The 14,529-nt window shown below is 47.3% G+C and overlaps 1 protein-coding gene across 1 annotated transcript in view; it reads left to right on the top strand.

Moving 5' to 3' along the window:
- Positions 1–14,275, top strand: part of LOC124462588 (transmembrane protein 132C-like) — a gene marked incomplete at its 3' end in the record, with an annotated part of 76,156 nt that extends 61,881 nt beyond the window's left edge. Inside the window, exons 6-7 of the mRNA XM_047014212.1 lie at positions 7,275–7,464; positions 14,111–14,275. Of these exons, the coding sequence (XP_046870168.1) occupies positions 7,275–7,464; positions 14,111–14,275 (355 nt within the window). The remainder of the gene's footprint in view (positions 1–7,274; positions 7,465–14,110) is intronic.
- Positions 14,276–14,529: the final 254 nt, after the last annotated feature.

Below are 14,529 nucleotides of genomic sequence, written 5' to 3'. Positions count from 1 at the left end.
CCACTCACGCAAATTAAATAACTTGTGATCGATGCGCTGTATCCATCTAACGATCGCATCGCTCCCGCCTAAGCCTGATGTACAAATCCCTTTTAATATCGTACAGGCAGAGAGGAAAGTGTCGCATAGGCGTTGGTGCTCTCGTAGATAAGCAGGTACGGCGGGGTGAGAGTTTAAAAGGATAGCGAAATCGCCTTCCTTTTGCTTTCAACTGAATGGCATCTCGGATAAGCAGCGAGCAGTGATTTATTTACAAATGTGCTCGAAACCCATGTGAAGGTAATTGCACAATTTCACAACCCTTCGCCTTTTCCGATACAAAGACATATGCAAACACCCAAGGTGAATGAATAAACAGGACACACACACACGCTCGCGCTCCTGAACACGCATGCACGCACATTAGCACACCTGGTGGCTTGACATTTGGCTGGTGGACTAAGTGTTGTTCATGGTTAATTGTACAGATTGTGACAGAAAAACAAATCAGAGGAGACACAAAGAGCATATGCTGTTAACCAGTGTTGGTCTTGTTTTTCAACCTCCAGAGACCACGCAAACACACACACACACACACTCCGTCCTGGTCATTAACATCCTTGCATCTGGCTGACACAACGTGAGGCGAGTCCTCATTGCGATCGAACTGCGCCAGGACCTTTGATTTAGCTTGAGCTGTAAATGTGACTCTGTACTGGCCCTGCCCTTCTTCCAATTGATTGGCTGCTCTCATAGGTGGGGTGAGAGCAAGCTGCAGAAGCATGCATGCTAAAGAATGTATGGCTTTCCCATCGAGACTGGAGCCTTGAGTATCGAACCCTCTCCACCTTTCAATCTTCACACATCATTGTTCTGTCGATGAGGATATCCTTAAATGACTCCACAACAGACCGCTGGCTGCCATGCAGACAGATATTCACTACGCCGCACAATGCATGTTTGCATTTTAATGAAACACGATGATGCGGTCGTGGCCAATGCAATAAGGAACACCATTGTTTATAGAAATGAAATCTTGCTGTGTATTTCTGCCTATAGGGCATGGCTAATTTGACAGAGATTCCTAAAATATACAGAGAGCTTTACCGAGAGCGGACTGCCATCACCAGTGTTGGCGATGGGGCCATTGCTCATGGTAACAAATGCGCAGTGGGAATGATGAATCTTCTGCTCTTTCCAAAGCACTTGGGGCCGGTCGGCACCAAAGAAGCTACGTGTTGTTGACTGTCTAGCAACTAGCTGCATGCGAGTGGAAGACAGAGAAAAGCCGACGAGAGAAGAGAGGGACAACAAGGGGAGAATCGAGAGAGGGGAGGGGGAGAGGAGCGAGAGAAAGAGGGGAGAATCGAGAGAGGGGAGGGGGAGAGGAGCGAGAGAAAGAGGGGAGAATCGAGAGAGGGAAGGGGGAGAGGAGCGAGAGAAAGAGGGGAGAATCGAGAGAGAGAGGGGGAGAGGAGCGAGAGAAAGAGGGGAGAATCGAGAGAGGGAAGGGGGAGAGGAGCGAGAGAAAGAGGGGAGAATCGAGAGAGGGAAGGGGGAGAGGAGCGAGAGAAAGAGGGGAGAATCGAGAGAGGGGAGGGGGAGAGGAGCGAGAGAAAGAGGGGAGAATCGAGAGAGGGAAGGGGGAGAGGAGCGAGAGAAAGAGGGGAGAATCGAGAGAGGGGAGGGGGAGAGGAGCGAGAGAAAGAGGGGAGAATCGAGAGAGGGAAGGGGGAGAGGAGCGAGAGAAAGAGGGGAGAATCGAGAGAGGGAAGGGGGAGAGGAGCGAGAGAAAGAGGGGAGAATCGAGAGAGAGAGGGGAGAGGGAGGACGAGGAGAGGAATAGGAGAGAGGGAGAAGGAGGGGAGAGGTGGGCCAACAGGGAGAGAGAGAACGAGGGCGAAGGAGGAGAGAAGGAGAAAGCATGGTCATATGCACAGGAGGATTGCTTTCTGTTGAACCCCCCCTCACCCCCCCCCCCTCTCCCCCCGGCCTGGTATTACCATATCATGGGAACGATCCATCAATCCGTAGGGGTAAATTGTACACGCCATTTCAGGGCTACCACCGCGATCTGTACATTCGTAATGAGATCGTGAGTGTGACTGAGCTGGTGGATAATGCATACTCCAGTCGTCTACGCGTACGGCATGTGCCCTTATTAGAGTCGAGAGAGAGCGTGCGTGTGCGCACATACAGTGGCGAGGCCCCGCATTCCTCTCCTCGCCCTTCTACACGCGCTCTCTCCCGCCTGTCGGTGTCTCTGTATCTCCCCTCGGCGATTCCCTCCGAGGTGCGAGCTTCACCTTTTCATGGGGGTTGTTAGCGGGGGAGAAACATGGCTTGGGCGCGTGCAGCTGACATTAAAGGACCGCTCGTCTGGCATTTTAGCTTGTTTCCATCTCGTAGTTTAGCACAGTCGACACGGTATGTAAATGACTTGAAGGTTTCCCCCTTCCCGCGTGCACCTTCTCCGCAGCGCAACAATGAAACGCGTAAACCCGTTTGCTGCTTTCACCCCGGCGACTGGGGGGGGTTTCAATGGGACCGACAGACTGACCAAAGCGCACATGCAGGCTCAGGCACACACGCACTGATTGGCTGTTTCTCATAGCCGTCTAACAGACGTTGGGGTTTTGATGCTTGCTGTGTGGAACGTTCCTGCAGCGGTGTGGCGCGGGAGATTCAAACCCGAGATGAGTCTGTTTTTGGGAGGACGATGCTCGCAGCTAGCCTGCGTTATAGCTACAGTAGTGTGTGGTTGGTGTGTGTGTGTGTGGTGTGTGTGTGTGCATAGTATGGCTGTCATGTCACGACTGTAGAGCCAGCCTCCAGCCTACTCAGTTTCAGCAGGGGTTCTCTGGTACAAGGATAAATACATGAAATGTTGTGGCAGCTTTTGTGTTTTTCTAGCGCTGACTTGATAGGTAATTAATAGCAGATTGACAAGAAGTCTCTGTGGCCGTTGTTTGTGTGTGTGTATGTGTGTGTGCGTGGGTGTGTGTGTGTGTGTGTGTGTGTGGGGGGTGTCTCCTCAGATGTCACGCTTGTGTTCCTGCAATTACAAGTCGAACTTTCATCACAGGCAGGTTGGTTTCTGGTTTATTGCGACAGTGACAATACCTACCTTACAGTTTTTTTTCCCACCAACTCCTCCCTTTCCATCAAAGATAATTCCAGACAGCATTAGCTTTCATTAGAAGGAAAATAAAGCAGCCAGCTGAGGATCTGACATAAGTGGCCGGCAATCTTAAATCTAAAATAAAGAATATTGTTCGGGTTGACTTTTTACGGTGCATCTTGCCATTTGCCTAATTTACATGTATAGCACCCACGTACCCATTAACATGTGCGCCCCAGTGTACGTGAGCGAACGAGCCGTGTGAATCCCGAGTGCGTGTGCATCCCCGTTCTTAATTACCGGCGTGCTGATGGGGATTTGAGCTCGTCAGTTCTCACGGCACGGAGAACACGAATTAGTGTGCTGCGAGAGAGACTGAAGCCGTCTCTCACCCACGTCGAGAATGCTCTGACGAAGGACGACACTTTGGGTTTTTTGCCTCCTTGTATGTCTTCATATCAGTTAGCGGTAGCGGTGTCTAGCTACCGCAGTGTTACCGTAGAGTGGGTATCACTCACATTTATTACAGCTGAGAATTCACTTTCGTGTTGCCGAATCTGTGCCCTGTGAATGTTTAATGGTGCGCCTAGTTTGACTGAGAGCAGTAGAGTTGAGTTATAGTGTGTATTTTAGCTTTATGTCACAGTTCACCTTTTTATTGTTGAGCTAAGGAGGTAATGTGAATGTCTTACTTTTGATGAAAGGGAATGTCTTTGGACTCTAGCATGGTTATTTCTCCCTCAGATGGTTTCTAAATGTTCTAAATGGTAGCCAGGGCTTGCCTTTATTCTCATAATATACTCTAGAATGTTCTTACTGTCATTAGCTTACACAAAGCAGTAGCCATCTTGAAATGAGTGTCTGCAGGTTGGACTAGGATAGGACCTATTAAAGTTATGAAAATGCGAACGTTTGTGAGAACGCACACTCAGAAAATTAAATCTCTATACTGTTGTACTAAGCGATTCTGTGGCTCTGAATGTTAAACGCTTCTGCCAAGCCCAGTGTCAAAATGAATCTGCTTGGAGAAGTAGAAGGTCTTGAACTATTTATGAATTAGCTCATTTTAAGCTATTGCTCTGAGTCCATTCTGACTTGAATAGCTTCTGGAGGCTGGGCTAGCTTCATGCTTCTTTGAACACACGGAGTTCAAAGCGCTAAACGTTCTTCTGATTCAAGTATATTTGACCTGTAATATCCTGGCTGGAAGACTAAAATATTAGGCCTCCATGTTAAGCAGTAATGACCAACAAATACTACATTTGATCACTGAAGTCATAACAAGATTTAAAATAATACTCAATTTCCCCCCCAAATGTTTTGACCATACCACTTATCATAACATTTTAGTCTAATGTCCATGCTTTCACTGCTGTGTGAGTCAAAGTAATACAATACAGCTTCTCGCTTGCATGACCTTGGCTTGAAAAGCTTTTAGTAATTCAGTGTGCCTGTTTTACGCCCGAGTAAAGACAGACAAGCATGTGAATGACAGATGACACATCATCTATCACTGTCAAGCCTGACACCGAGGAGGAAATAACTGTCTGGCCAGGCCGTGTCACTTCCTGTGCCCTGCTATTCTACCTATTACAAAAGAAAGAAGCCATAGATGGTCTGCTGGAGATACCGTGGTCAGACATGCGTCGACATGCAATTACACCGGGGACTGAAGAGCAGACGCATCGAATATTTTCAGGAATGGATGCATGACTGGAAAGAGATGTGTTTATGCTCGCATTTTGCACTCTTTTTCGGTTGCAATATGCTTGTGTGTGTGCATGCACGTGTGTGTGTGGGAGAGCGTGTGTGCGTGTGTGTGGGACTCCATACTTCCGCACTATTGAGTTCTAGCCCCTGGATTCGGGGCCCCCATGCAGTCACCCTGATTGAGTTCCTTGCTCTCTCTGCAGGGGTTCTGGAATGCCCTGCCTCACCCCAGATCGAGGCCTTAGACCTGGGTCAGATTCCCGGAGCGCTGGGCCCCCAGGCGGCCCCGGCCCCAACCCCGTCACACGGCACCGAGCCACAGATGCATGCATTACCCATGATCCAGGATTTGAAAGTCTTCCACCGTTTAATGCTCCCCGACTCTGGCTGTGTCTGATCAGCTTTTACCTGCACGAAAGCAATCTCCCATCTTCCAACACACGTCATATACACACACACGCGCTCTCACACACACACACAGGCACACACTCAGCAGTGTACAGCTCAGTGCAAAACTCTGTGGTGCAGGAGCTTCGGGGTCCCGATTGATTCTCTCTCTTTTGATGTACCGTTGTTGTCAATGCTAACCAAATCGCCCCCTGTGCATGAAAGGCCCCCATTTCCCACTGTCTCCAAAGCCCAGAGTATCCTTCCTTCCCCACCACCATTTATAGCCATTCATAAAGGTGTTAGAGCACACGCAAACACTTACCGCTGCCTCGCGCTCTCTGTCATCTGCTTTTCGCTGTCTTCTGTTTACCTTTTTGAAGGAGTTCCATCTCTCCTGTCATACATTCTCTCCTCCTCCGGGCCCTTAGTTTCCCCTATCAGCTCGTCGTTGGAGACAAAGCTCTCAAAGCTTGGAACCATTTGTGTGTGTTTCTTGGGGTGACACACATTCATGTGTGTCTTTGTTCCTGTCAGCTGGATCGGGCAGGCATATCACTCATCTGTTGCACGATGACTCAACTTTCAAATCCCAGCCTTTTCTGTTTGGTAATGACCATGGCCATTGCGCGGCTTCAACAGCCAGGCGGATTTCCATTTTTTTCTCGGCAACTACGAAGGTGCGTGTGTGTGTGTGTGTGTGTAAACACCCGTCTTTCTGTGTCTGTGTTTGTGTGGGCTTTTGGGTCTGGGTTCAAAGTGCGCTTTAAGAATGGTCCAGGAAATGTGTGAACCATTCCAGGCCGTGGTATGATGCTTCATTTAGGTTTTATAATGAGACACAGTGTAAGAAGGCTGACCTCCCAACCAGCTTGCTCTGGTCATTCATCATCCCAGCCACACGCTGACAGGACAATTCAGCACACTGCCCTCTGCTGGACGCATTCTCACAATGCACAAGGGAGTGCATTCGTGGGTGGGGATGTGTGTGTGTGTGTGTGAGTGTGTGTGTGAAGTTGTTTGACATGTGGGTGTGTGTTTTCTATATGACACGTAACATGATATATTAATATGATATTAATTAATTCATTTAGTTTTTAGCTTTTTAATCCTGTTCTTTGTCTCGGAAAGCCTTCTGATAATCTTATGGTAAACTAGAAGGAGAATATTACAATAATTCACACTAAGAATTCACACCTTAGCTTTCCATCTTTCTAGCCTGGATTTAGTCACCACACGGTATAACAGTAAATTATTGCTAAACCATGCACAACTGGGTGTTTGATATCAAGGCCAAGCCTATTATCTCAGTGTTTGCTGTCTATACTGGTTTCTGATAAGTGTTTTTATATATTTTTTTTAATTGTGACTCAGATTGTGCCTGATTTCCCTTTGTATGGTAACGCTGGAAAGATGAAGCTCGATAACGATGTTTGTCTGTGCTTCAGAACACACACCAAACCCCTCAGCTCCCTTGAGCAAATACTATTTTGTAGATGTCATGTACTGCGTTTGCGTTTGTTTTGTTGGGGATGTTTCGAATCTAGCTTTGTCTTCAGATATAAAATACTGGAGGGGAGAGGCGAAAAGGCTGATCAAAATGAAGGCTCAGCAAATCAAATAAGTTGGGGATTTGGTATTCATTGTTTTTCTGCTTTGTTTGCATCACAATCAGCAGAGGGGGGAATGCTATGCTTCGTCCAGAAAATCTTCTTCAACGAGAAGTGTCTGGGAGGAAGAACCAAAGTAAATTGCTTTTCTTCCTCATGCTTTGTAAAGAGAGGGAGGTTGAGTTCCCAGTGAAACGAGGAAAAATAAAAGAATCTAAACTGGTTGTGTGACGGTATTGGCATGATGTTAGGAACTGATCTGACATTTAGATTGGGTAGCTTTCTGCCCTTCCTTGGGCAGTTTATTAGATGCTGATGGGCTTCACATTTGGACCTCTCAAATCTTCACATGTGGACCTCTCAAATACACAGTTCCACCTTTCGGTACTTGAGGCCTTAAATGTGATTTTTCTCCCGGTAAGTTTTATTATTCCTTTCTCATGCCCTCCCTCCCTCCCTCCCTCCAGTGGGGAGGCTGCAGGCTACCAGCGTGTTCTTCAGGTGGACCTGGAGGTGAACGGGTTGCTGGTGCCCCTGGGCAGCAGGGTGGTGTCCTGGCAGGTGGAGTACCCCCTGTCCCACTCCCTCACGGACGAGGTGCAGACCCTCATCCGCCTGGCGCCGCAGGACATGGGAGGCATCGTGCCCCTGGCCATGGTGAGTGGGGAGAGAGAGAGAGTGAACTGAATATAGAATGAGCGAAAAGTGCGTGTCTGTTTCTAGCGTGTGTCACAATGTGTGTGTGTGAGTGTGTCTGGGTGTTGTTTTTGTCTATCTGTGAATCACAATATAAGTGTGTGTCGGTGTGTGTCACATGACTCGATCCACTCCTCGGGAAGCTACATTTCTAAAACAGGAACAAAGACAACACCTCCTTTTGTACATTGGAAACGCGTGTCGACTCTCGGCCGAGCACTTTGATGTCTTTGTTTCTGCAGAGTCTGGGATGTTTAACAAAAGAAAGTCATGTTTTCCCACATAAATAAAGATAAAAGACTATTTGAAATTCTGGGCGACTTCCTGTTTTGCTGTTGATTGCTTGGCAGGAGTGACATTTTTAGATGAAGGCGGCTGCGTTTGGTTGAGTGAGTTGAGGTGCCGAGTTCAAAGTCCAGTGAGGTTCACTTGGATTAAACACCAAGCGTGCGCTACTTTAATTAGCTGTCATTTGATTAAAAGTACTCTTCTTGATTGAGAAGCTAATTGATTTTGGAAACCAGGATAATCCTCCTAAAAAATTTCGATCGCGCTGCTTCTGGATCTGAGGAACAATGGTATTATAATAATGAATATGTCTTTATGATTACGCTTTTTAAACAGTTTTCACAAAGTGTTCCGGTCTTTGTAATGGAAGAAAATCTTAATGCTTTTACTAGTAAATGTTTTAGAGAATGTGTCATTAATGGACAATTTGGGAATCCGATTACCTCTAAGCATGTTTAACAATGTAAAGGTTACAGGTTCTCCTTCTCTAACAGCATAACCACTTTGTGATGCCCCCAACCTGAGTTCAAAGTTACATGAGTGTGGGTTGAGTACATCAGTAGATCAAGATTTCAAGGGTGAAATGTTGATCGCTGAAGTGTCAGCCAAGCAGATTTAGAGTGCCTTCAGGAGAGGAAGATGGATCTGTTTGTGACTGGTGCGTCGCCAGTTCCGTTGCAGCTCACTCAGCCTGGGGCCTGGTCGGACCACGCCTCTCCTATTAGAGGCATCTCTTAATGTACAAAGCATTCAAACACTCTCCAAAAATGGCGACTGCGTGAAAGCTGCCAATCATGTGTCGACGTGATGTGAATCATTTCCAACAATCATCCCAGGCATGGGGCGATGCCTCCACATGGAAGAACAGGGATGAGGCTTGGGTGTTCACGCTGTGCCACAGTCATCCAGGAGAGATGGAAGATCTAGAGAGAGCATCACCACCATTCCACTCAGATGGACCAGAAGGGAGGCGTACGCAGCCGGGCGCCAATCATCGCCAGCATTCTGCGCAGCTTCCCCCTGCGTGACTCTCAAGAGAAACATGGACCCTGCTCCCGGTGGCTCCTCTCTCTCCCTCATGTTCTTCTCTATCTCTTGTTTTATTCTCTCTCTCTCTCTGTGTGTTTTACGACTCGTCGGTCCGACAAGTGAAGAAGCAGCCTCCTGCCGGCTCACGTCCGGCGGAACATTTGAAGAAACCCGCTCCGCTAACGGCGCTATCCGTTTACGAGAGGGCGTAAGGGTGACGGAGAACTAGAGGGAGAGGAGATGTGAAATGAGGGGGAGGGAAGAAGAAAGAAAAAAAAGCTTCGTCAAAACTCCTAATGAGAGACGGAGAGAAAGGAGAGAGTGCTGTAAATGTACAGAAGATTTGTCCGTATAAGACACGGGTCTTATGAGCTGCATTCCTCACATGAATATTTGATCTCTCCTTTCCCCCAGCCTCCTGTCTCTCTTCTCTCATTAGAGGAGACAGTCAGGGTGGCCCCTACAGCTCATGTCAAACACTATCATTAGCATTGTATCTATAGCCTCTGAGCATTCTTTTACTCCAAAGATTAGCATTTAGCTCTTACAGTCCCATAACATTCCAGTCCCAGACGTTGGCACGGCGCTAAACTCAACGCCACGATCGTGAAGGGTTCGCTCGACCGTCTTGTGTTTCGTGCGCCGCGCCGCTCGCGAGATGTATCGACAGTTGCGCCGTGTGGACAAACAAACGATCCTTCCGATGTCAACATGTTTTCCTCAGAGAGACGGGAGAGATAAGTCAAAACGGGGGAAAAAGCTGTCCCTGTATCAGTGATTTATACACACAACAATCACATGATCAGACCAGCCAGCGATAGCAGCCAGGCCATCGCTCAGCCTGTCCCTGCTGTCAGAAAGTGTGTTTGGAGAAGCCGTAGCGCCGCGCTAAGAACTAGCAAAGGGAGGCTATTATCTAGCCTGCTAAGAATCTTCCAAGCTGCTGTCATCATGCACAGTAATGTTTTAATATCCCTTTAAGCGTAACCGAGTCCTCTGGTAGATATGTGAAATTCTGATGACGCTGTTCTGTTATTCTGGTGTGAAGGGGGCCAGGGTTAGTTCAGTTTTTTCATTCTCTATCTGTCTCCCTCATTCTGTCTCTCTGTGGATTATTCGTTTTAAAACAGTAAAGTTTGTCTGTACAGGCAAATCATCAGTGAAAGTCAAATCTTTCTCAATCCCTTTTTCAATTTTACTCGGTGAGGATTCGTTTAGTCAAGAAAGCTTGGGTGTCCTCTCTCATTCTCTCTCTCACGTTCTCTCTTTCTCTAACCCTCTGCAACATCTGTTTCATTTTTTTTGTACATTTCAGTTTCATTTTAGTTTGTTTGTTTATCGTTTTCTTTTCTTCTGTCTCTTCTGTCAGAGCGTGTTGGGGGAGCAGCGTAGCCAGAGCAAGACCCCAATGTAGTCAAGGACCCTAACTCACAATAGCCTAGTCCAATCAACATGCCTGCAGTTAACAGCTGGGTCCTTCCTAGGTGAAAATACTTTTTTTAGGGTTATTGACTTGACATTTAGTTTGTAACAAAAATCCTTTGGAGAGTCGAGGGAGGAAAAAACAGCACTTAATATTTAATCTCTACCTGGAATCTGAGCCAACAGACACGTGATAATGGAGAAAGCCAACAAAGAACCGACAGATTGTCAAGCCAACAACTTGTGTAATAAATCAATATCTAATTATTGAGGAGGGTATAAATCACATTTAGTCCTTATGAAATAATCAATAATGGTATTTACTACCTCTGAGGATGGCAGAATGCTTCCCAAAAAGAAATCTTTATTTGCTAACACACTGAAATCCCCAGTGTTGCTTCTAAGCAGCAAAGTGTTCCTCGTACTATACGTAACCCAGGTGATGTGATGGTGTGCAGCAACTTTTGGACTGTAATCTTTTTCTGCTCTCGCAGCTTTCTGACAGAACAGTGCAAAATGCTAACCCTCTTCTGGTTTGGCGTAAGCCAGTGAAGGGTATCTCTCTCAGGGAAAGGGGGTTCTTTGGATTTCCTGATTTCCTGGGGGATATCTCTGTAGGATCCGCAATTGACAGGATGAGTGCGTGAGTGTTGGAAGGTGGGACATCGTTCTTGATAACCGATATGAAGTGCCGTCGAAAGTTGAACTTCCTGTTCTCACACAGTATTCCTCTCAGTGAGTCAGCATAACTACTACATAAACCGTGGCCAAACTCAAGCCCTCCATGGGCTGAAACATTTGATGAAAAATTCAAGGCTGTTCACAGGGTTCGGCTCAACAGGATTTCTGGGTGTTGGGAGAACTTTGTAGAGCATGAGGTCCACTCATGATTCTCATACCACCGTCGGACAAAGCAAGCCTCGTACTGCGGCTGTCCGTTCACCTCCGCCTCGCGGCGCCCCCCCCCCCCCCCGGCTCTCCCCCTGGGAACCTTTGGCACTGGAGACACGGTTGAGGTGGGGGAGAATTAGCTGGGTGAACGCAGTGTACCAGACAGTAATGGGGTGTGTCGAGGACAGAACCAACTCAACACAACTTGGGCCTACCTTACTGCTCGGGGTCCCTGATCCGTTTTTGTGTTACCTCAGGTTCAGCACGTGTTTCCACATCAAGTCTCCGTAACTTGTAATCCCCAGAGCTACTTTTAAAGGGACTCACAATGTTCCTTCAGGCCCACTGTTTCTCCTGCAAATGGTAAGGGCTCTGCTCGAAAGGCTACCTGTTAACAGTTGACTCGTTTTTTCTTCGTCTCCCTGACTCTCCTGATTCACACCGATCTCGAGGCCAGCAACTGTTGGTGTGAGTTCGAGTGTGTGTACATTCGTGTCTATCTATAAGCAGTGTGTTGCTTCTATTTCACCATTTCAGGCCATAGCGCAAAGGCCATTGTCGACATCAAATGTTTTGTGTGTGTATTTCTGTGTGTGTGTGTGTTGAAGAGATATACAGAAAGGTAGAGACAGACATATGGGTTTGGTGTGAGATAGTGGGCTGGAGTTTACTGCACCTTTTTCACGGTTTGTCCTTGAGCCCGACTCTCTGTGCTACACAACCATCGTGGGTGTTTATATACTCTACGTACCAATCATCTCCCCATATCAGCCTCTATAACACACATCCGGCCTCCCGTCGCACACTGCCCACCCCATACAGGACGCGTAATGGCCTTTTATCGATTCCCTCCCTCCCTCCCTCTCACTTTCCCCCCTACCTTTAGCTCTGTCTGTCCTCGCCGTGTTGTGAAGAGGCCGGGAAGATCATCCTGCTGCTCCCCTGCCCGCTGGGGCTGTGTGTGTGTGTGTGTGCGCGTGTGCGTGCGTGCGGATTGCTTAAGCTAATGAGATGGCTCTCTGGAGATGGGTGTGTGTTTACAAACTGCTGGGCTGATGCATGGACCAGGGGCTATGAATAAGACATGCACCCCCTCCAGCTGCTCTCACCCCAGGAGGGGGGGGGGGGGGGGGGGGGGGAGACACTAGACTGGGCTCACGGCGGGGAGAAAAGGAGAGTGTGCGCAGAGACCGTGGCTGGTTCTCGTGCCACCGGCATCACCCCCGCTGTCGCTGCAAATCTCACTTAATTTCAGACCCTAGGCCAAATAGGATGGAGTCAGGGTTCCCTGTGTGGAGCTGAATGGTACACAGAGAATCTAGACAACACACACACACACACACGACTACCCACTCATATAAGTCAGTCATTTCTGAGTGTTTCTCAGAGTATCTTAAGTGCCTTGAGTTCAAAAGCCCGTTTACCTGCCAACCTGACACACACACGCATCACATTTCATAGTTAGCTCCTTTTTAATAAGGTGAGTTCCAAGACATGCTTTGAAACAAAGAGTATTTAACTGTCAGTCAAGTGTTCCCTTTCAACACAATCTCAGAACCCATCTGCATTGGAAAATGCAACGTTTACGTTGCCATCAGTAGTCACTTGGAGGAATATTTGGCTTTAAAGACCCCAAATGAAGTCCTTTCCATTTTAGATACTTCTTCTGATATTTAAAATGTTTACGTAAGAAGCATTCACTTATCGTTTCATATGTAGAAGAGACAAAGAAAATGATAATTTTTTATGTGGGAAAGATGATGGTAAAATGATGTCTATAGATGCATAGTTTGAAACCTTGAACGACACTGTCATTATTGGTTCCGAATCCACCAAAGAAGTACTTTGGTTGGCGGTTAAAAGCATTTGCTTTTGTGCAGAAGTGCTGCATGTTTTCTCACATCCGCTTCCTTTTTCTAGTATTCAATTGAGGAGAAACTCAACCGCTTATTCCTTCCAATTTTCCCCAAATGTGGGTGGAAATCACATCTCAGGTCGTAACCAATTAATATTTTGACAGTAAATAAACCAGTGTTGGGAACTGTCTGCTCCAGACGCGTACAGTAACTTTCTCTTTACATCTGATTTGTATTTGCTTGATTTTGAGATCTAAAAGATAACGACTCACGCCGGTACTTTTCCATAACCCGGGGTACTGCGGCACAGTCTATGCATTTGATATAAATAATCACCGGCTTGGATTCAGAGTGCTGAGAAAAAAACGAACCTCAACATTTCATCCCTCTTCTAAGGAGAAAATTGTCCGGGGCGAAAAAGAAGATTGCTCCCTTTAACCGTATAGGAGAAAAAGTGTTAGAGGGTGAGGAGGAGCGAGAGAGTGGTGGTGGAGAGGAGTGGTGGGTCTGTGTGTGTGTGTGTGTGTGTGGGGGGGGGGGGGGGGAGGGGGGGGGGTCTCCATTTTATTAACAAGCTTGAAATTCCATTATCCAGGGTGTAGCGTTAAATAATGTTATCTGTTTAGCTCCAAAGGAGCAAGCAGGTGGACATAACAATAGGGAACAAAAGACCGTGTGGAGACTTGCTTCAATAGTGCGCTTCAAAGACGTACTGTGGTCTTCGTAACAGCTTTAGTTGAAACTAAGCTGGGATGAGCAGCATACTTCTGTTCTGCCAAGATGACATGCGATCCACTAGCGTGTAGCTAGCTCGGGATTTGGAGACCTCACTTTAATTGATTTAATTATCTTCCACCTTTGTTTGAGAGTCAAGGCTCTTAAAAGTAGCTCGACATAACATTCCGAGTTGTGTTATTTGACACACGTAATGCCACATTCCCAGTGTTTCAAATGTTAACGTTAACATGGAAGGATTAGGTGAGGATTTTCTGATTATCCAATCACCTGATATCAACTCTGAAATGAACGGTTGTTGTTATGGTTTCCAGTCTGTGTTCAGTGGACTGCGAGTGACCTCTCCTTTAGTCCATCTGCTTCCTGTCTGTTTGTCTCTCTCTCAGGACTCGGAGATTCTGAACACAGCCATTCTCACCGGACGCACGGTCGCGCTCCCGGTGAAAGTGGTTACCGTGGGAACGGACGGCTCGGTGACAGATGTGACCGAGTCGGTGGAGTGCAAGTCGACAGATGAGGAGGTTGTTAAGGTGGGCTTACGACGCACACACGTGCACACATAAACACACACTTGATTCGTCGCAGAGGAACTGTTTGGGCCTGTTTTCTTTCGGCATAATTTACTCGAATTATAAACATTTGACTCTCTCTCCGGGGACAGCTGTGGTCTTTTAAGGAGCTGAGTGATGTGATCTCATGGGTGAATGGTCCAAGATGCTAACCAGAGGCTGCCCTGGGCTGTCATGCCAGATGCTAGATGGAGGGAGGGAGGGAGAGAGGGAGAGAGGGAGGGAGAGAGGGAGGG

The sequence above is a fragment of the Hypomesus transpacificus genome, unplaced genomic scaffold (assembly GCF_021917145.1).
Source record: "Hypomesus transpacificus isolate Combined female unplaced genomic scaffold, fHypTra1 scaffold_227, whole genome shotgun sequence".
Taxonomy (NCBI): Eukaryota; Metazoa; Chordata; class Actinopteri; order Osmeriformes; family Osmeridae; genus Hypomesus; species Hypomesus transpacificus.
The sequence above is the reverse complement of the archived record's forward strand: the minus strand, read 5'-3'. Positions and strand labels throughout refer to the sequence as shown.